Source organism: Cyprinodon variegatus, unplaced genomic scaffold (genome assembly GCF_000732505.1).
Source record: "Cyprinodon variegatus isolate N-32 unplaced genomic scaffold, C_variegatus-1.0 Scaffold276, whole genome shotgun sequence".
NCBI lineage: Eukaryota > Metazoa > Chordata > Actinopteri > Cyprinodontiformes > Cyprinodontidae > Cyprinodon > Cyprinodon variegatus.
In genome coordinates, this window is record NW_015150729.1 from 390,630 (window position 1) to 414,136 (window position 23,507).

General features: G+C 41.1%; 1 protein-coding gene across 27 annotated transcripts in view; it reads right to left on the reverse strand.

Moving 5' to 3' along the window:
* tcf7l2 (transcription factor 7-like 2 (T-cell specific, HMG-box)) overlaps positions 1–23,507 on the reverse strand; it is a 102,292-nt gene that overhangs the window by 48,436 nt on the left and 30,349 nt on the right. For 16 of the 27 annotated variants that reach the window (XM_015383101.1, XM_015383106.1, XM_015383107.1 and 13 more), the window contains exons 4-5: positions 18,209–18,310; positions 10,895–10,954 (exon numbers count right to left, since the gene is read on the reverse strand). The exons of 4 other annotated variants lie outside the window; for them this stretch is intronic. In XM_015383101.1, coding sequence (XP_015238587.1) covers positions 10,895–10,954; positions 18,209–18,310 — 162 coding nt within the window. The remainder of the gene's footprint in view (positions 1–10,894; positions 10,955–18,208; positions 18,311–23,507) is intronic. 7 more of the 27 variants (XM_015383112.1, XM_015383108.1, XM_015383113.1 and 4 more) reach the window with 1 other exon arrangement.

Below are 23,507 nucleotides of genomic sequence, written 5' to 3' on the forward strand. Positions count from 1 at the left end.
AAAGTCAGAATTCTGAGATCAAAGTCAAAATTCTGAGATCAAAGTCAGAATTCTGAGATCAAAGTCAAAATTCTGAAATTAAAGTCAGAATTCTGACTTTTTTCCCATATTAAACTGAAATAAAATTTAAAAATCCGTAAACTTTTTTTTTTTTTCCAGCGGCCCTAATCCTCTTCCGTACAGGTCTGCAGATGACCAGGATGTTTACATCTCCCCAATTAAAGTATTGGGAAGTGATATATGACAACATTATCTAAAAATCATAATTTAGTCTTGACCTTAGTAAGTATTGTCATGCAGAATGATCCAGGGAGATTTTCAGGGGATAATTTCCAGCATGTGCAGCTCTCCTCTTCCACACCACGCACCCCCCTGCTGGGGTGTGTGCCTGCGTCCACTGAGGGCTACAATTAGCCCATCAAACTCATTCCACAGCACCTCTCCAATCCCCTTTCCTCACCCTAAGAAAGCCAAGTCTCCTCTGAAAAGACAGGCAACTTGTAAGACTGGGGGAGGTAGCCTTTGAAGTGCCAAGAGTTTCCGAGGCCTTGCTTTTTGCTCATATCAAGGCTGAGGAGATAGAACTATTTAAATAGGTAGACAGGTAGGCTGACTTGGCAACCAAGCATGAGCCTGCCTTAACTCCAGCCCTCAGAGGTAAGGGGTGGCATGGGCAGTGACATGCAAGTTCAGATGTATTTTTATGCCAAAGCTGTAAATCTGTCTTAGCGTGCACGCCTGTCTTCTGATTGGCTGGACGAATTTCTGTCTGCGTCTGTCAGTTACGAGCTTTCAACTCTGCAGTGCAGTATTTCACAACCCTGTCTGGCCTGTGGCCCTGGATTTGACTTCAGCGTTTATTATAAATAAGTCAGACTTGACTAGTTAACGATTCCCATTATCTGTCAGGGTTTGAGTGATTTCAATTACGAAAATAGAGACCGATTTTGTCGCTTCTTTTCGAAGCAAAATTAAGGACAATCTTGACTGAAGAAACAAATTTTGTTGCAAGCCACATAAAATCTGGGAGGTTTTATCAGATTGGCGCTGCAGTGTTTTATTGTGCAAAGACAAAGCTTGTCTTTCTGGCTCTGCTCCGCTGGAGCTCAGTGGCAGCAGGCCAGGTAATTACATAGCACTGTCTTAACAGCCCAAGGAGGAAAGGCCTACTATCGTTCACATATGCATGTACGAAAAAAAGAAAAGAAAAACATAATTATGTGTCGTATACAAGTCAGACGCAGCTCCACCTGCACACACACTTCACTTTAAACAAAGACTGCATAATGTCAAGCAGGATTACAATGATTCTGGAATGACCCTGGCTCGCATGGCTGCACTGCCTCTGGCACGGGAAGTTCCCGTTTTGCGATGCGCGACGGTGGCCTCAGCTTAAACAGGTATGTGTGCAGATGTGCAGCTGGAACATGTGGTGTGCATTAGCGTCTTCTGCTACAGCACAATCCCCACAAGAGCAGCAATGGAGCCCAGAGTGTCATTGCGGATTAGCCATTGAGCATCTGCTAAATCCCCAAATAGGGAAAGAGGACATTTCCTCAAAAAGGAATACCAATTTTTTTTTTTTTTTTTTTTTTTTATGAACAAATTCCACAGTTTTCCAGATTCACTTTACCAGTGAGGGATGGATGGATTCTCAAATAAATGATCATGGTACGCTCATATAACCTGCAATGAAACGGCATGAGTCACGTGTTGTTTCCTTGACAATAGCAGGCTTTAAAATGCTCGGCCTCATCTTTTAATCACTTTTATCCCTGATGTTAAACAGCAGTCTTTTAATTTGTCCAAGGTAAACTCGAAGGCACGCAAAGATCCGTGTTTGCCATTTCTTTTTTAGTAATCTTGTAAAGCTCTTAAATCGTCCAAACACTAACGTACATAAAAGAAACATGACCAACTCTTGAACACAGTCTGAAGGCTGAATATCACTTTCAAAAGCGGGGATCTCAGATTATCTACAGAGCTGATTCTAATCAGCCTTTATTATAACTTCATTTACAACTTCTTTTAACTCTGTTAACCGAAGGAGAACAAAGCCGTGACTACTTCATAAAGACGTTGATGTTTTTGAATGAGTGACTGTAAAGCTGGAGCACAGCAACGACAAGGGTTGAGCCATTTCCTATCTGACAAAAGCCTAAAGAGACGGAGAGCGAGATGGCACGAAGGCAAGTGAATTGCACCAACAAAACAAAAGAAGGGAGAAGTCATGCTCCAACGAAGTGGGAGGTGGTCTCTCCTCCTCTCTTCTTCCTTCTTGTTGGTTATTCCCCCCTTTTCCACAGAAAGGATAAAAAAAAATGCCATAGATTCCAGTGAATGCCAGTGAGACTCAAGCGAGCTATTCATGCTGCCAGTTGATTTAGGCATGCCTCGCTACACACCAATCAGCCCCAGCCTCAGCCTCGCCAGCCAGCCACTCACTCACTCGTCTGCCACTCTAACGCAAGATGGAGACAGCGCCAAAAAGTTCCAATTAAAATCTCCGTTTGTGATGTCTGTGCAGAAAAAAAAAAGAACAGCAAATAAAAAAAGGGTTTTTTCTTTTCCGATGGCGTAGGAGACGACAAAACAAAACCCGCCAGAATCCCGTGGAATAGCCTCAAACTTGGGGGTTTTTTTTGGGTTTACACAAACTTAACAAGTAAGAGGAGAGTGTTTGGATGCGGGTGGGGTGCCTTGTTACGGAGAAACAGAGCATGTTGCAGATAACAGGAGGATGCAATTCCTTTTTTTTTTAAAAGGCAGGGCTGATAAAGTGTCCACCAATTTGACATCATCGCCTGGCCGTTCTCTAATGAGCCAAAGAGAAGGAAGAACGGCGTCCATGGAATCATGCTGCTGACTTTTTTTTACCCCTTTATTCCAATCTCACAAGTAGCTGTCAGGCAGTCGGTCTGGCCGTGCTGTTTATCTCACTCCAGGAGGATGTTAACAAGACAAATGAATGAATAAAATACACAAATAATGTGTTTAGGTAATGTTAATAATGCATGAAATGGAAGCTGCTTTGTGTCAGCTGAGCTGGATTCAGGATCTCTTCTCCAAGTTTGGTGACAGGCTTGTTTATTCTTTTCTCTCCGAGGTGATGTGTGACCGAAGCTGGGCGTCTACGGCGCGTTTCTGCTGATGAGGGAAGTGAAAGAAAGAAAGTGCTCTGACAAATTTCAGCTTTTCTCAGCTCATACGCTGTCAGTGCTGAGCCATTCATCCGAAAGCGGCAGTAGGATCCTGCTTTTCATCAGTCATGCTTTTTCTTGTTCTGTTTCATGACTGATTTCAACATTAATTCTTGCTGTTCCTTTCTCCTACAGTGTCTTGCAGGGGAACTGTCTCGCTGGACTTCTAGCCACACTTTCCACCCACTTACTCTTATACCCTTAAGAGAAATCCAGTTCAACCATCCACCTTCAAGTCACCTAATATATAAATACAGCTGCTCTGTGAAGACCTCAGAGGTTTCTTAGAGATCCTGGGTGACCTTAAAACACAGCACAGGTCCAGAATACTGTTGTGAGGAATGTTAAAAAAAATCGTGGCTGCTGGATATCTTAAAACCCTGCAGTAGGAAATCAGCTGCAGTTTTGCAATGATGCTACTGATTAACTAGATTTTCTACTCTTATCAGAATGTCACCACTACTTACTGACCGCTAAAAGTGTGCAAACAGGTAACTATTCAGGGCATGAAAGCTCATATCTGCATGCAAATATTTTATGAACATCCACAAAATCCTGCATCCAAGCAGTCCTTTGCAAGTAAGAATTGTAGAAATTGATATTGATTAGACAATTATGACTCCTGCAAATCTATCAAGTTCTTCACCTGAATGACTGACTGATCGATCAAAGGGAAGCATCAGAGAAAGAGAAACTTTGGAGGAGCTGCAAGAATGCACAACTCAGCTGGATCTGTTAAAGAGACGACTAGTGGGTGAGAACTCTGGAAAAAAGAAAAGCTCTTGGAGACAGAGAAGAACCGAAATGTAGATTCGCTTCCCAGCAAAACGATAACCTTAAAACATAAAGATGGAGCTAAAAGAAAAGACGTATATCAGAGCATAATCATTTCAAATAATCATCCAATCAAAGTCTAGACCTCAATACAAGTGGGGGATCTGAAAATTTGATGTTAGATTATTTATTCATTATTATTTATTAGTATTTATTAAAGTAAGTGGGTAAAGTAATATTTGAGCATGTATAGACCTGCATTGTAAGATAAGCCAAAGTGTATCTAACATCATGGATAGTTAAAAGTAAATAGTTATAAAACAAGTTTAAAAAAATAGGAGGAGGGGAGATTTGAGCCAAGAAACTGGGTTAGAAATTAGGAATCAAATCTAATTCTTTGTGGGCTTCAGTAACACTTAAGAGGGAAGCAAAATCTATTAAATTGGGGTTGAGGATGTGACTGAACAACTCAGAAAGCAGAGACCCCATGTTTCCCCCCACAAACTCCAAAGAAAAAGCCCCTCTCCTGTCATAAGGTGGGTGGGGACAGAAGACCTGAATTCGAGGCAGCTTAAGTGCTCTCTGGAATCAGTCAGCGTTCCCCTCCTTTCCCTGTCCTGTCCACGGAGCAGAAATTTGACTACGAAGGCGTATCCATCCATAACAGTAAATTGTCCTTTGGGGAATTTTGGCGGGGCTCCGTGTTCTCCCTCCCATCTTTTTTATCCCGCTCTAGTCCCAACGTGCTCTTCCAGTTCCAAAAAGCTGTCTCCGTCACTCTCAATCACCAGCAGCTTGTTCGTATGCAAAAAACAGACTCGTTTTCCCATCATGGAGTTGTTTCTTAATCAGTCCGAGGTATCCATGAAGAAGTGAATGGATCAGAGACTTGCAAAAAGGTTTTTTCAGGATATGTCTTAGATATCTTAACAGGAAAAGGTTAAAACTAACTGATTATAATTTATATATTTAATACTTTTCAAGAGTCAGTTTTAAAAGCATTAATAACAAAACTTGGCAAGCAAATAAAGAGGGAACCAAGACATGGATTGATGCATGTATTGTAATATAAATACTTCCCCAAGTTAAAAATACTTTGGATTCACAGATTTTAACATTAGCATTAGCATTGCTCAGGTAGGAGCTTATTGTTTTGGTAATGAAGGATGTGCAGTAAGTGTTTCTTTAATCTGTTTTGAAAAATGTTTCAGGTGGTTTTAGATTTTTCATTTAAACAGCATGTTAGGAAGGTTAAGCATTCAAAACAGCTCTTCAGGTTTCAAGATTTATTTTAAAAGCACTTCCTGTAAACATGACTCATAACCAGCTGATGCAATAATTACTTATACAATTATGCTGAAATACTGCAGGCTAAAACGAAAACATTTTAACCGTGTTTAGGTACTAAGCTATACTGTAGTTAGATAAACTGATGTTTGTCAAAAGTGCAAAGATTTTATATCAAACTGAGTCTAGACTTTGAAGTCTTTTTAACCAGTTGTTGCCCTTGCTGGTTAGCTTGGTAAGGAATATTTCCTGTCAAAATGAACCCCAGTGTTCTCCGCTATTTAGTTCATGATGCCTTAAATCTCCAGAAGGTAAGCTAACAACGCTGTGGCTACCAGAGCAGATAACCTGACTGATCAATCAGCAAATATCAGCTTACTTTACTAAAATAAAATTCATGAATTATTATAATATAGTTGAACTTTATTGATCTCGTGCTGATGAAGATTCTCAGTCATCCAGGTCATAGTCATTCCGTAAAAGTTAAAAAACATTCCACTGGACTTGGTTTCCAAGGTTTGAAGCCGTTTCGCTTCCCCTCCAGGAAGCTTTCTCAATTCAAATGTCTGGATCCGCAGTGAGTTTGATCTCCTTTTGCAGAAATGTACCTCTGCATTCAACCCATCCCTTTGGGGAGCAGTGGGCTGCCATTGTGTGGCCCCCGGGGAGCAGTGTGAGGTTAAGGGTCTTGCTCAGGGACCCCGTGTGGCAGTCTGCGGGAGTGGGGCTTGAACTCCAAGCTCTATGCCCTAACCCCTAGGCCGCCACTCCCCAAATTTAGACATTTTAGACATTTTAGGCTTATATAAAAAAAAATATGTTTAGATTAAATGGAAATGATGGGAAAATAAATCAAAAATAATTCAATCATGTTCTTTTTTAAGAGCAATGAAGGTCTTTAGCAGTAGCAAATCATCAACTGATTAAAGTTTCTACTTTCTATATAAGACTGATGGTGTATTTTTTTTTAGAAACAAGGTATTTTTATATATTGAAAATAAAAGGGATAACAGGTCAAAAATCTCGTTTAACGACCCACCTTGCACACACTTAGATGGGTATGGGGTATCGCAGTCTAACAAAAGAAGCCAAATGACTTCCGTTCCAAAGGGGTGGACCCGTTGGTCTGTTCCAATTTGCATGGTTTCGAAACAAAAACAAGGCTTTGCTGGACTACTGTATAAAACCACAAACTCAACGCTATTCCTAGCATTTTTAATTAAAAAAGATTCTTGGATGGGAAGCAAAACGTCTTCAAACTTGGAAAAAAAGTCCAGTGGATCGTTTTTAATTATCTCTTTTTGGAATGACTATGACCTGGATGACTGAGAACCTTCACCAGCATATTGCACTTCTAAGGACGCACCGTTTAACAACAATCACGGATATCTGCTTTAAACAGATTTGAAGACCTTTATGGTCTCGATAAAGTACATCAATTTGATTCTGATTCATAAACTCCAGATTAGTCCCTTCAATCTGCTAAATTTTAGCTGTTACCAAATTACATGGCCCAAATTAGTAGTTATACAACATTCTTTCAATATTAAACAGCATAAAGTAATGATAAATAGCAGCTGTAAGGATGATGGAAAAGGCAGTTTTTAGATATCGATATTTGGTTTTATCAATCGATCTTTAGATGAATATGAGAAACGGTTCAGGATTAGAAAATCAGCTCTAATCTTGAGCCCAAACATGCTTCAGTTTCCATATTTTCGTAACAGTTTGCAGCCAGAAACTACGTAAAGCTTTTGTAGCACAGCTGGTAAATCAGTTCAACTTGTTCTCAAGAGTTCCCTTTTAACTTCCTGGTAGGAAAAACAACAGAAGCAGATTTGTTCTTATGAGTAACAGGGAGGGTAAGTCTCCGACAGGACAGAAAAGAAAAAAAAGCATTTGGTTCAACAAATGACAGGATTTTAAATCTGCTCAGCAGCTGAGAGAAACCAAACTTTCAGCTGGAATCTCCTCCTCCAAGGTAATTCCCCTCCTCTTTGTGGCTCAAACTCCCCCCTAACGTACTACAGCTGGGGAGAGGGGAAAAAAATAGGGTCAAGGATCATCTTACTCCTAATACTCTAACTTCACTCCCTTCCTACCCTTCCATTCAACCCCCGCCTCACTCCAAACCTCATTCCATCACTGCAGCTCCCCGTTTTTCTATCTCTCCCTCCTCTTGTCTTCACTCCCACCCTTTCCCGTGCCCTCGGCCCGGTGCTAATTGGTAAATCTGTTGAACCATGCCATCCCAAACAATGAGACACCTGGAGCTCTGTCAAAACAAGTTCCTCTGCGCAAACGGCCTCCAGTGTTAATACAGCAGCGTGCAGAGCTGCAGATCCTGCTGTCGTCCTGCAGGTTGCAGATCAAGCCATCTGGGGGAATTTGTCAAAGATGAGCACACCAAATGAGCCAATTGGGGAGCGGTTCAATAGGAATAAAGATTAATCATCAGGACTGCATCTTACTCTTGATCCTCGTTCTTTGTGCAAGACAGCAATTAGAAAACTCTTACTATGACCAATGTTTTTTTCTTTTTAAAGTCTCCAAAGGTCAACCCTCAGTGTTTCAATGGAAACATCCCTGACAGGCCATCATCCAAGACTGGAGTCACACCTTAGGCTCAAGGACACTGCGTCCACACTGGTGCAGACAAAGGTTTGTTTGTAAGACACACACACACACTCACACATGCCGAAAGACAGACCGGCACACCCAAAGTTGATCCTGCCAGACCTTGTCAAACAAGTTTTAGCAAAGACAGAGGGAGGGAACAGAGGCAACAAGTTGACATGAAGAAAAGAAGGTTTTTTTTCCCCCCTCAACCAAGTCTACCAAACATGATTTAGCATCTTTTCTTACTTATTTATTTGAGTCATTAAGTGTTACGTCCAGACAACAAATGCTCCAGCAGAGTGTGCATAATCAGCAAGCAATTGATTAGTCAAACAATTCAAGTAGGCCCTCTAGAAGGCCATGGTTGCCTCAGAAGAGATTAAGCCTCCTCTCCTCTGGGTTTTTCGTAATGCCCAGCCTATTTCTGGCTTCACAGTGCCTGACTAAGGCGAATCCAAACAAGGCTTACAGAAGTCCCTCAGCATGTCAGCTCCGCGGCAGTAACGACACCAACTAACCTTACCTTCAGGCACCACTTTTTTATTACTTTGAGGTTTCTTAAAAACTGATTTAGAGGAACATTCAGTGTCAAACGTGGTTATCTCAGCTCTAAATCTTCAACCAGCGGATGCAAACATTGTTGTTTACTGCATATCTGCATTAGGAAAATCCTGTTAGCCAGTTTGTGTGAAGAAAGAGGGCTGTATTGAAAGCAAATGCATAGGAAAAGGCAAACACAAGAAGAATGCATGATGAAAGGAATGGCCTAGAGAGGGATGCTAGTAAACTGTTAAGAAATGACACAAACGGCCGATTGAACAAAGACAAATACGGTGCCTTTTCCACATCCTATTACATATAATAGGATGTCAATGTGTTCTAATGGGATTCTAATTGATAAGAAATAGGTGGTGCATAACTGTGGGAAAAATGGAGAAATTGATATTGAAAGAAATCTATAGGATGTATTTATAATCAGCCATCCTGAGCCTGCTGTATATCTTGTGGGTTAGAGTTCTACCACCATTTTTATTCTTCCATCCTAAAAGGTTCACTTAGATTGGATGCAGAGTATCTTGCCTCAGATCCTCAACTGGATTTCTGTTGGGCGTTTACACGGATCATTCTAACAAACCCTGCTGTGACCATGCTTGATATTAAACCACATTATAGCTCTGGCGGTAAATTATAGCATCTTCCTTCTAAAAGGTGCATCTTTTTGCACAATCAAGCTCTCCTCTTCAAGAATTATCATATTAGAGATGAGTATTGGCGAGGTGTTCCCAATACTTGGGTTACAATAAAATAATTTCACGATAGTACTAAATTGTGATATTCTACCCAACATCAAAAGTAGATGTAGAGATACGAAAACATGTTCTGTATATGTTCATTGGTAGATATTGATCATTCAGGTATTTTGGTAGACATCTTGTTAGGGGTTTGTGCGGTGCCATCTACCAGGGCGGTGATGGAATAGCGCATTTCCCCCACATTGTTTCAGGTATAAAAACATCAAAATAAATTAAACTACATAAGGTAAGGAGCTGAAAGATCGAAATTATATTGGTTGGACGAAAATCGTATAAATATCACCAAATCTATTTTCTCCCACACCACATATCCCCTATATTAAAATTTATTCATTTACCATGTCTGTCATGTCATCTTAATGCTGCGTCATATGAAACGTCATATAAGGTTCTCTCACCTGAGCTGGGGATTTTTGGCTTTTCTCCACAGCTATATCTTTCCGCCGTGTTCCTTAACCGCCATTTCCACAACCTTCTGAGAACCAATGCCAACCGAGCTTGGATCAGTTAACCGTGCCAAGCTTGGTTCCTTACAACCATTTAAACGCCAGCAAGGTCCCTCGCCTTCTAGTGGCGATCTACGGTACTACTAAACAAGCAAATCAACATGGCGGCTGCCGTAACATTCAGGAAGTTTGGTTATAGTCGTGATATTTCACTGTTTGTGGAGAGTCAGGCGAAGAAGGCAGCCTTTGGTGAATTTACTTAAAGTCGGCTTTTGGGCAGTGGATACAAAAGACGATAGTCTTATCAGGGCAGAAAACAATGACAGACGTTAAGGTTCATCACACTGCTAAGAAGAATCATCACTGGAAATCATGTGGCACTGTAGAGAAGCTTGTATTTTTACGAATGTCGGAAATTTCATGACTACGGAGGCCGACTGTAATGAGGTGACACAGTCTGCTCATGGGCCCTTAGTTATCTCAGAACTGAGCCAGAACTGAACCGCGGCGAGACCTACTGATGAACTAGTACCAGTTTAGCGCAGTTCAGTTGTGTCTGGGATTTACGCTCAACAGTTATCTCAGTTACCGTGCTCGGACCGATCTCGGCACGGTTTCAAAAGGGTAGTGTAAATTGGGCTTTAGTCTTCAAAGAAATTCTTATTTTCTAGTTTCCTCAGAAAAACCTCAAAACTACACACTCCTGAACTCTATTCCTACTTTATTTGGCGAAATGATCTGCTATGCATTTTATTTTAAGGTTTCAAAGCAAAAGGGGCAGAAACAAATTCCCAGCACAAAAATGAGGTGACTTTTTTCCTTAAAATTGTGTCCTAATTGTGTTTGGCTATAAAATGTAATCCCAATCGAACACATAGACGTTATTACTATTGGTTTGGGGAAACAGGAGGAAGAGTTCAAAGGTTACATATAGTTCTGAGAAGCACCATGCAGATTGAAATCCTAATAAAGCAGGAAAACGGCTCAACAGTTATAAAGTCATCACCAACACTAATCATCTTACATAAACATTTAAGCTCTACTGATTGCATATTATAAGACATTGCGGATATTCAGAAGCATATAAGCAACAAATCAGCAGCAATGGATGAGAATGAGATTAATCAACATGATTTAAGATTTTTCATTCACTACTTTTTCCTATTTAAAACAAATCAGTAGGTAATTTAAGTTTCAATCAAAATAAAGATAATTTAAAAAAGCAGATTATTCTTGGAATTCAAAGGTCTCTCACCAAATGAAATTGGTGAAGGCTCAGATCTGACTGTCCAGGGAATTCCCAGCAGAAGGGCCCCTGAAAGGCAAAGATGGACGTTCCCAAGTCACACAATTATATCAGCTCTCCATCTCTCCTTTTTATTCTTCACACACACACACACACACACACACACACACACACACACACACACACACAATCTCAGCAGACCAGGTTTTATGCAAAAAGAAACATGTTCGCATTGGGAAAAAAAAAAGCAGCATCCCCTGGCTGTTTTTACTTATTTAAACTACCACCTCATCCATGCTGGCTCACATATCTCCCCAGTGCACCCCCGACTCCTTTCTAACTCATTTTACACTGGAAACACAGGAGTCTGCTAGCCTATGAACTAGTTTTACAGTTGCCTGGTTGTTAAACCAATGTTTCAGTCTGGTAAAACATTTCACCTACTCAGCGTGAGCAGGGATGCTTCTGCTTAATGATTTGATCAGATTCTGGCACTAAATAAAATATCTTTTAATCCAAATTAGAGGATGAAGCTTAATCACTTCTTGTTGTTTTTTTGCATCCATGAAAAAGAAACCTAAATACTTTAAAAATGTATATTCAATAAAAAATGTAAATATACGCATTTCAATTTTGCATGGGACTATCTGAGCTTTAACTATCCTGCAACTAAAAGCAAAAGATGAAGTCATATTTCAAACAATTGACAAGAGAGAAGAAGAGGAAAAGAAGGTATAGATTGAAAACAAAAGATAGGATAAACTAAAAGTCAAAGAACATGCAAAGGGAAGCAACAAGGCTTTTTTTTAGTCTACTGAGGGGCTCTAGTACCTTAGAGCTACTGTGCACTCAGATCACTGGGTTTTACTTGTACTTGTGTTGACCCTCGGGTCAGCTAGATAGCTCCTCATAAAAGCTATTCAGTAAACACTGTGGTTTACTGGTGCAACGCACACACTCGTGCACGCTTCTAGATACAAATATCCATTATCCTCGTTAAAGTGCATTGCAGACGAAGAGTCACATATCTCCCCTGTGGGCTCATAGGGGTTATTTTTCAGGCAAATGTCATACCATAGCTGCTATATGAGAAAAAACCTTAGGGGGGTACAAATACTTTTGCAAAACCTTTTTTTTTTTTAAAACAAAGCCTATTAGGCATTTAAAATATCCCCAAAGATTCTTTTCGATGTCGAGGGAACGCAAAAAACACAAAGAAGAAGAATCTGCAGTTTGTTGTTGTGGGTTTGCTTGAGAAGCGGGCCAACATTGAGAGGACAGTCTGTGGGAACAAGCCGTCATCCAGACTACTGGACAGCAACAGCGATTGAGGTGCTCTCATTGTTGCTGTCACGGTTCCCGGGGCTGACGCCACGTCTCGTAGAGCTCGGACACTGGCCCGGACCGATGACGCGAGACTGACCCCCCGCCTGAACCCGGCGATGGCGGCAAATCATTACAAATGTTTTATCTAAAACTGAAATACAAAAATAATAAATACTGTAGCATCATGTAATCCTGCATACTCAGTATTTTTAGCTCCAGAGCCTTTTTATGCAGCAGAGGATGGATGGATGGAAGCATGCACAAACTAAAGGGGGGGGGGGGTTATTTGGATAAAGGGTTTAAAATGCAGCAAGAAAGAAAAGCTTAAGGTCAGCATAAGTTAGGGACAAAGAAAGCCTCTAAGGTAAAGATGGCGGAGTAAGGACAGTGCGTGGGTGGCGCCTGTTGTCTGTGGGGGTCGCTCATTAACTACAGGGAAGGCTGGCCCTCCCAGAGTCCCTTGCAATTGTCTGGACAGCCCAGGTGTATGGGGCAGACCACAGGAATCCCCCCTTTTTTTATTCCCCCACTACTGAAGGATGGACGGAGAAGTGGTCCCAGAAGGTGAATGTGATCCTTTTTGTTCCTCCTAACACTGAGCTAGAGTTGGGAGTTCTTTGACCCGCTACGGGAATCCACTGAATCATTGTAAAGCGTCCATTCTGAACGCTTAGCAGAAACACTGCACTGTTTTTCAGCCCCCTCTCCAGCCCGAGAAGCAGGTTAGTCTGAATGGGAACAAAATAAGCCAGTCCTGAAGCTGTAAAGGCTCAGGTGGGAGGTCCTGCACCCCGTTAAAATCAACGGATTCCAACACTTCCTCCATACTAATTGCGATACACTTGGAGCTCCCTCCCTCTCTCTCTCTTTCTCCATCCCTCCAAAGCTTATGCTTCACTGCCTCACACACACACAATGACACACACAGTAAGGTGCAGTTGGGAAATGGTTAACACTCCAGCCGTCCCCTGCTGCCAGTGAAAGCCCACAAAACAATGGAGACATTGTTTGGCCTGGGCTAGACTCTAGACTCCCAGGCCGTGTCCGTGCGTGTGGATGTGACAAATCAGTGTGTACGCTCTTAAAACAGGGAGGATTCTCCTCTTAAAGCTTAAGATACAAATTACTTGTGCTTAACTGGCTTTTAAACCTCAGCAGGAGCAACACATAAAAAAAGAAAGAAAAAAAAAACTTCTATCACATTCTGAGACTAGATGGTTGAATATTTCTCCGTCAGGTGACGTCATGACATCACGATACAAGCCTGAACTCCAGCAGAGGAATCCGTTGTGTTGATGTTGAAAATATCAACATACAATAACCTGAGTTTGTAGTTTTACTAAACAGCTGGTCTCGATGTGTCCATGTGATACAGTTACGACCAAATACTTTAATGTTTGTTGTTTCGGCTTCATGTCATGGACCAACATTGGTTGGTTTAAATCAGTTTACTTTATAAATAAAAGCTGAAACAAGCCTTTACATTCAGCCCTGTTTATAGTGACCACCATAAACTGATCCCTCTGATCCTGCATTGCATCACCGCCACACTGCTCAAACAACGCCCCACCTCCTTCTACTACCCAAAGAAATACACAAACAGCAAAAAGATGGAAACAAACGTGTGTTATCAATATTAGCCGAAATTTGAGGAAGGAGCTGAAACTGACTTCAACAATTCTAAATATTAATGCCAATATATCGCTCATCCAGACTCCCAACAATATTCTGATAACAGATTGAGGCAGAAATAAACTTTCCAAAGATTGGTCCTCCACCTTAACTAAGAGGTCAAGCAAAGATAAGCAGCCAAAAAGGCCAACGGTAACCATTGTTAAGGTGGGAAACAAAAAACAGAAGAAAATTAAGCTGCTTGACGAACATTTTACAACATGGAGGGAATTTCTCCGATTATATAACAGCAAATCCGAACAACCAAAAACAAAATATTCAACAAACAATACATCATCTCCATAGTAGGACACGGTAGTGGCAGCAAGGTAAGCTGGTCAGAGACAATCAGACAAATAATGGAGCTAAATATAGGGGGAACCTAGAGGTCGTCCTCCTAGAAGGAAAACGAGACCCAAGTTTGTTTGCGTCACATTTCAGCACAGCGAGCAATAAGATAAACTGCACTGGAACCAATGTTACCGCTAAGCTGCGCTCTCACGCAATCGTGCTCGCGCCTTTTCAGCACACAAGAAAATATATCATCACCAGTAAATCAATTCAGCGAATGACATTCTTTTCCATATCATTTTGAATCCGTATATAATTCGTCTTTTAACTCAAACCAATAAATAGATCTGCTATATGATAAAAATGAATACATTTGGGAGTTCTATTTGGATGAATCTGTTTAACATCCTGAAAAAACTGTTCAGCAATGTCCTTATTCAGCACATCAAAAAGCTACAGGCGCATTAATAAACAAGCCAACAGGAAGAAGAATATATGGCCACCATATTGCTATTTTTTTTCCTATAAAATGCACATGATGAAGCAAATCGTAAACTGGGGTCAATCAGCAGATTCCCAGATATGGAGTGCTAAACAGCAACTAGAAAAAGGATGAAACGTGATATTTGGACCACAATTTATGGCAGAGGATTAGGGCCACTGAAAAAAAAAAAAAAAGTTAACAGATTTTTACATTTTATTTCAGTTTAACATGGGAAAAAAGAATTCTGAGATTAACGTCAGAATTCTGACTTTTTTCCCATACTAAACTGACAAAATTTTTAAAATCATTAAAACTTTTTTTTTGTTTTCCAGTAGCCCTAATCCTCTTCCGTAACAATTGGATAGAAGATAAGACACGAAAAACTTATAAAACTTAAGTCAGATTTGTTCATGGGGGCGGAATAAAAATGTATGCCACACTTTTCAGATTTCTTCATGGGGATTTTATTTCCATAAAAAAATAAAATAAAATAAAAAACCTCTAAGGCAATTAAATTACAGGTGCACTTATAGTATGATGGAATTGAAATCAGATGGATTTTATTTTATTAATCGGCCGACTTCTTTCTGCCATCAGTTTTCGTTTATTTTGGCCCACCGAGGGAAGTTGATCTCCACTTTTTCATCGCATTAAATCCAAAAGTTTTGGTTTCAAAGACTGAAAATAAATAAAAAATACTTTTAGATGAAGCAAAGACTGGTGCAGCTTTCTACTTCTAGCATCATTCAGGCTTTCAAAAGTATCTAAGAAGGGTTAAGGAAACCTGCATGATAGAAAAAAATGATGTTCTGCAGGTTCAACAGCTAAAATTGCACATCAATAGGTGGATAAAATATTGAATAACTTTCAACCAATGATGCAAAAGTTCAGCAGCAACGGTTCTTAAGGCTGCCTGCGGGGTGGTCACACACTTCAAAAAGGATCCAGCTTGGCCTCCTCCGAGGGGCACGGCGAGCCGGGGCATCCAGCCTGCCCTGAAGGAGAACAACCGGGATGAGATCACTTCCTCTTCTCTCAGCTGATCCGCCAGTTTTCTCCAACCAGAGCTTTCCAGAAAAGCGTTTCCCTCCCTGTTTATTCCTCTATCCGAGCCCATCATCTGCAGTCGTTTATATATCTCTGCTTCCATCTGGGGCTGTTTATTGTGGTTTCAACCGTCTTATCACCAGCAGGGCAGCCTGCTCCAGTCTGCTTAAGGTTCAGGCAGACAGAGGTGAAAGTGCTTAAATATTTTTTTTTTGCATTTGCCAACAAAAACAAGCTCCCGTTGGCTAGTGGCATTGGTCGATAACAGCATCATGCACCTAAACACACACTGACTGATTCAACAGGAGGTTGTCTTAACAATTCACAGCAGCTGTGCAGCACCTGATCTCTCCTTTTTCTATATGTACAGCAGCATGCATGATGCAAACCAGGGAAACATTGAAGCCCACTTCCCTCCTCAGCTGGAGGTGGATGCTGAAGCAGCTCTGGAGAAATAGCCAACAATACGAGCGGCATTTCACATTCTGTTTCATCACTTCTACTAACAGGCGGCGGAGTAATGCTTCTGATCTCAACCAGCCTGCGTATCAAACACATCGCAAAGAAGCGGGTAATAGGAGCACAGATATAACAATGGTTTCTCTTGTATCGATCAGTGTCATTACATATTATATTTGCTTCGCCGCTCTTATTTGTTTGTTATAGTTTTTTTGGGGTTGTTTCTGCCTGCTACATAGGCCTGAAGAGTGGAAGGAAGGATAAAATAATGATAAATAATGGCTGGCGTTTGTTTTGGATGGCAATTTAACATCAAACAGCTTTTCCTTCCACTCAACTTTCTGTAAATACGCTTTAATACCCGACACTGAAAGGCAAACCTCTTTAGCAGTTAATTTCGTTGTTTCTGAAACCTTTAAGGTCAGCAGTCGTTTCCCATCACTCTACAAACTCAAACAAGATGAACAAAAATATATAAATCTGCAGGTTAGACCTGAAAGAAAAACAAAATTGCTGTCAGCCTGATGTGCTTTCACGTAAATATGACACAGACGTATTTTCCTCCGATCCCAGCCCAGGCCTTTGTCTCCTTCCTGTGCTTCATGCTCAACTAATTCTCCAGAGTTGTAGAACAACCTTCTGCACATAACTGTGTTCGTTCTAATTACAGGTCATGTCAGCAAAAACGACAAATGACGAGTTATTGTCTGGAAGAATGAGTACAAAATGTCCATCACAGATCCTAATAGCCAGAACAATGCAACTGTTCTTAAAGTGAAGGAATACATACGGTATATAAGGAGGCATTTATAGCCGCCTGAGTTATTTACATTAACCTGCAGAATTTGCTGCACATTACTGCTTTAACTGCATCAGGTGAGCTGGGACTATTTTTCTCAATATCGCCTAAAAATATAAGGCTAAACTCTTTGAATAGAAAAAAAAAGAACATTTCGGATGATAACAGTCTGTATTGGCTTTGTCTTGTCTTTAAAAATAACTTGAGACAACATTTCTGTTTTAAGTAAGCACCGTTTCCTATTTTAAGACTTGCTTCCTTAAATAGCCGGCGGGATACCAACGCAGGCGTCGCTTCGCCAGCTTTTTGAGAAGGAATTTATAACAGACCATAAAAGAGGCTGTAATGATTAAATGTCAAATGTGACTCAGAAGGGGACAGGGTGTCTCAACAGAGTAATCTGTGTGATAAAAAGAACCGAATTTTCCTGCTTAAAGCTCCAGACCTTCAAATGACCAAATTGACAAAAAAAAAAAAAGTTGGACTGGTTTCCATTAAAGAGTGTTTAGTCCAAAACAAACAAAAAAGAACAAAGTTTAAACAAGAACAGCAACTAGTATTGCTCAGAGGCAATAATGGTCACAGCAGATCTACTTCTCCATCCCCACACATTGATTTTCCTCACTCACCATGTGACCACATACATCTAACTCCTTATGTCAAACATCTATTGACCTCTTGCAAACTTTCAGCATCCAACTAACCACTTTCAGCTGTTGCTTTTAGAGTTGGCAGATATCGGCATGCCTAAGGTACAAGCTGTTATTTGTACGCACTGTCAGGCCAACCCTGCAACACCTCAAGAAAGTCTGATAAAGGATGGAGGAAAGGAATGCCCACGCTTCCCTTACAGACATGTGTGTTTTGCAGCCTGGTGTTTCCTACTAAACTGCAATAAATTCTCCATAAAAATCCCACTAATTGCAATCGTGACTTGGGAGTTATCGTTCTCTGAGATTACAGGCGACATGTCTGGTTCAAAGAACAACAGGTGCGTCTGCCACGGTGTCTCTACCGCTGCCACTCACCTCGTGATCAACCAGTCCACAACCACAAAGCCTTTCAGTGTCCACAAGTGCACTTTGAGGAGAATTAGTGTGGCCTGTGTGTTAGTGGCTGTGATTTAGGCGAAAAACAAACACAGGTGTCCAGTCAAAAACAGGCGAAGAAGGAGGGCAGGAGAAAAAATAAAAAAAAGGTTGTTTCTCAGATGGTGAAAGAAGGACCGATTGGAGGATTTACTTACGACGATGTGTGCCGGTGACGGGGACCTGGCATCTTTAAGTGCTTGTCTACTCTGCAGACCTCCTGGTTGAACATCTAGAAGGGGCCATTTCATCTGTAGGTACTGAATGGCAGAAAGGAAACAGAATGGAAAGAAAGAAAACAAAACATGTTAACAATGCAAAAAAAGGGAGGGGTGAAACCAAAGGAAGGGGGGACCAAACAAAAAGAGGGAGACATTTCTCAACAAGTGCACGGGGTGTAAAAACTAAAAACAAAAAATATATGGAGACGCAAATAAAAACTTTAAGGCAGATGGTGGAGGAGATGAGAATGGCCTGAAGCGTGCATCTGAGAGTCATGCAGGAGGCGCACACAGAAGCCGTGTAAAACTAAATAATGTATCGCTTTCTTCTTTTAGATATACAAACCGCATTCTCTTCAAGCCCCAAAAGTCCATAACAAAGCTTTAATTTACTTTTAGGCAGCAGACAGGTGATTTCAAATATCCCTGAGTCACTTGTGGCGCTAAATGAGAGCAACGTCGTCTGGTTGGTTTTTTTCACGGCTTTATGGTGACCTCATGTCATCAGTTGGACAGCTTTTATTGAAACTCATAAAAAGAGGCAAAGCGTGGTCTCTCACCACGCTCCTGTGAGGCTAAACCTCCTGACTGCTCCCATAAATGATTGACTTGGCCTCGATCTGAAGTCAGAAAGTCTGACATTCCCCCTCCCCACCCTGTTTCTCTTAACACACTTACACCAAGATAAAAAAAAAAAGGGAAATAACAAAAACACACTGGTAGGAAGAAACAGGAGAAACATCTCTATGTAGAATCATCTGTTTTTTTATTAACTTGGCTTTTGTTTTTTTGTCTCATCTTCTCACTCTCTCAATGGCGGTTTAAAGCTGTTTTTGTTTTCTTTGATGGATCATTTTCATTTCCAGGTAGTGAGAGTTTAGCCTTGATGGTTCTTGGGATGTTCTTTAAAACTCTATCCAGTTCTCTTTCACCTAAAGGGTATATTTACCTTTTTTAAACAGTTTGGCCAAATGGTAATATTTTACTTCTAGGTAGGGCCTTATTTGGACTTGGGTATTGTTTAGAAATGACTCACAGTTTACCAACATATAGGTCAATTCAAAATCATTCTCAGATCTTTACCAACTCCCCTGACCTGCCCAAAAGTAAGTATTTGTCTAACCAATGCGTTGTTAAATATAATTCTCACACAGACACTAGCAAATGTAGTCAACTATGGTTAAAGTAAATCCTTTAACCTTAACCGTTCTATATTCACATTATTTCTTTTAACATATGTCCAGTTCTGTAATAATTTTTTTTTTCAAATTAATTGAAGTTGTGAGTATCACTATTGAACTGTAAAGAAAAAAACTTCTAATTCAGATAAATAATGTAAAAATGGCAAAGTTAATGCGAAATCCAAGGTAGAACTTTAGCGTTTTGAATTAAAAATAATCAGACAAAAAAATAAGGTGAAAGACTGACTCATTTAAGAACTGTCTGCAGAAAAAAAAAAAAAAAGTATTAGATAAGGTCTTCAGAAACCGACTCAAGAAACCGAAGCAATCACTGGAGTCAGGTAATTAATGCAGGAGGGCAGCGGGCCTGCGTTGTAACCTCTGTGCCAGATCCACTCATTAAACATTTGGAAGAGTGTGCAACCAAAGAGCTGTGACAAGTAAGCCTGAACTCTGAGCTGGTCGGACACAAACTTTTTTGACATGATCAAAAACAATCCGAGGGGAAGCCTTTCTTCCCGTCGTCTCAAAAACCAATTCGTGACTCACTGAGATGTTGCCCTAATGACTGGAGTAGCTTCTGTTACATTTGGCCATAATTATTGTAACCCGGGATCACGTGTCGGCGCTAGGCGACAAAGAAAGTTTCAGAAATTGCAGTCCGTTCCTCACACGATCAATGATGTGCAGAAGGAGCGGAGATAATTACCCCGAGACATTTGGTTTCTTTGTGTCCCCCATCTTTGCTAAGGTGGTCGCTAGTTTATATCCGAACGTTCCTGTTTGGTTGCGAGTGTGTGCGTTTGCAGAGCTGGCTGGAGAGTGAGTGTGTCGCGACCCTTCCTGAGACTGAGTTTAAATCAGTGGTAATTAGCCAAGAGTTCAATGTGGGGTTTCCAGCCAGTGGAAGACGCTGGAGGGAGTTATTGACTGCGTGTCCTCAGTTACAGCCCTGGCGCAGAGAAAACCGCCTGCTGCCGGGTCGCTCTCCAGCATCATTTATGACCCAAGGACTGCTTTTACTGCACTAGAACTGTTTATGCTTGTTTGTATGACTATGAGTGGAAAAAGGAACGCTTGTAAATGCTCCTGTTGGTTTTTTCATGAACCTCTCCCCCCCCTTTATCCACTCTGTGTATTCATATCTAGGAGTAAAAGAGGAGGGTGGCTTTCTTGCAAAAAGAGAAGAACAAACAAAAAAAGCAGAAGAGGGACAAAGATGTCATCTATAAATGTAATTTAATATAGGTGTTTATTGTTTATGAGTGGACCAGGCAGCTCAAAGTATTGGCTGACAACTGTTTTCAGCCCAGTTTTACACTTAGCTGGAACTGATCCCTTATTGGATGATGGTCATCATTTTTTTTTTATGCAAGTTAATGCATAATTTCTAAGAATTAGGCCATTGTGTTAGTGTTCCTGAGCAAAGAGGACCTAAAGTTAGTTATTCTTGTATCAATGAGGGAAATAAAGATAAATTTAGGAGAAACAAATAATTTTCTTTAAGTGAAAGTTATTTTCTAAGGTATTTTTAACCATTCAGACAGCTTATTTTAAGCCAAAGGCTTTTGCGAAGAACATTAAACTTTACAGCAAAGTACCTCAGTGTTCTCTTATGAAGAGTTTAACTGTTTTCTTTTGGCAATCCTGTGGATATCTTACAGTGATATAGAGATTTATAAATTAGAATTTTCTACTAATCATGGCAGACACAAATTGAGGACATAAAAAACGGTAAAAGTATTTTTTGTGAAATACTAACACAGTCCGGCTCAGCTGCAGAGCTATGTAGCATAAACTGCCCCACTCACACTGTGACACGACCTTTGGTCAACTTTATATGAACCCCGTTGATGTGAATATCTATAAAGAAAGAAAAATAATGCCCGAATCATTGGTAGGATGTCAGAGCAACATGCTTCTCCGCTTGGCGAATTTTCCTGATTCAGTCGTGGAAAAAAAGTTGCGGCATCTCATCTGTACACGTGCTGACAGATGCAAATTCTGAGACACTGCTGCAGCCGGGACAGGGGTCAAATAAGAGGACATGCTGAAGAGACTGGGAAGGAGCATGAAGGTGACCCCACGCCCCCCCTCCAGAATGTTACACCAAATGAGACGAAGGATATTGCAGCACATGCCCTGATTAAGTGGCTCCACTTCAGCCTCACTGCTGCAAATGCTCGCACACGCTAAGATTTTATAAGCGCGGGGTGGGGGGGCTTAGAGACCGCCTCTTACCTCTGGCCCCCTTTCTGCCTCCCTTCTACCAGTCTGGTTCGCTAACAGAAACACTGGCTGGGCTCGAGTAAGGGCGCGACCTCTGACCGCCCCTCCCTGGGCTGCGGCGAGCCCCTCCTCACTTCCCCACTCAGCGACCTAAAAATTCTCCTGCTGTTAGAGAGGGGGGCCCCCCATGTAACTCAAGAGCCATTCCAAAGTGACAAATTGCTCCGGAGTTCCAGGATAACTCTCTCTCCTTCTTCTGTCTCACCCCTCTCCCAACCCCGCCCATACACAAACGCTAACCAGCTCCCCCCCAACCGGTAGCTGTGCTCTCAGAGCGCCACTTCTTCCTTCTTCTTTTCTTGCCCCCTGAAGTTGTCCCCCCTTTCTCACCAGGCTAGCCCCACAATGGGAGCTGAATGACTCAATTGTCTCTTATGAAGTGAAAGACTACGGAGTCCTCTAAATCCTTACACAGGGGTGAACTCACCCTCCCCGACCCAGTTCTCCAATCATGGTCTGGATTATCAAATATGAGACTTATTCAAGACAGATGAGAAAAATTTCTGGATAGATAGATTAATTTGGTTTCACCCTGGAATCTATGTTTTAATAGGAACATTGCCAGCCATCTGTGGCTCACTACTGCTGTCCTGTTAGGAGCCACAGTTTGTTCCCTCAGATCCACACTTTTGGTCACCACAGTGAAAACAATCCAGGGCTCTGGTTGTAGTCACTAGCAGAGAGGGGAGCGGGATAGGGACCTGAGCTGGTCCCTTTCTTACACACAGCACTTGCATCACTGAATTGTAACCTAAAACAGGTCAGTTTGGTCCTGCCTGGTACTTGTGGTGAATTTCAAAACAGTGGCTGAAAAATGTAAGCCCCATAAAGCAATATCCTGATACAGAGGATAAACTCCAGCGTTCTAAGACTGCTTTCCAGATGAAATTGGCTGGTTTTTCAAACTCGGGTCGACTCGATTACTATCAGCAGTTGGCCCCTTTCCCATTTGGCAGAATAGCTGGGTCTGACCACACTCTTGTTAAGATGCTTGGCCTCTGTCCCTCCAATGCTGCATGTCTGGTAACATCATAATGCTAGGTTAGCGTTGATGACCTCATCAGTGTGAATTCAGGAAAGTAAACAATTGAGAGTAACATGGAAGGGAGCTGGGCATAGTAAGAGTCCTTTATTGTTCCACACTTTTGTTCATCTAAATCCCTCTCATCAGTGCTATGCCATGTTTATTTAATATAAACTTAGTTGTTTTGGCACAACTAGCATGATGTTGTGACGTATATACATTGCCCTCAAGGGTATCTCGTAAATAATTGTAAATAATCGTAACGTAAATTTAGGGTCTGTTGTTCCTACTGTATGCCGATCGGAGCAGAGCCGATTGAGGGAGATTCTAACGTCAGTGAGACGTTCCCACTGCCAATAAAAGCGGATTTTTCAAGGTTTTAAACAGGTTCTATTGCCTTTGCAATATATTCGCAATTTAACAAAAGGTAATTCTGTAATCCCGGAAGCACCCAACTTTAATCAAACTATATTTAACAAGTAAAATACACTAATTTGTTCCAATCAAGCCCATGGGTTGGTGGTAAAACACTTGTAGTGGGTTTGTCGCAACACATAAAGGCAAACAGAATTTCTGCTAGCACACAGATCCATGCATGCGAGTAGGAGAATGTTTTTTTTCAACAACAAAAAAAATACAGTAAAGTCCTGCAACAATGGACTCTGAACAGGCAAGCTTTAAAAAACTGAAAGTCTGGGGTGAACCATTTTCAGTATAAGCCTGGGGTTAATCCACAGGAAAA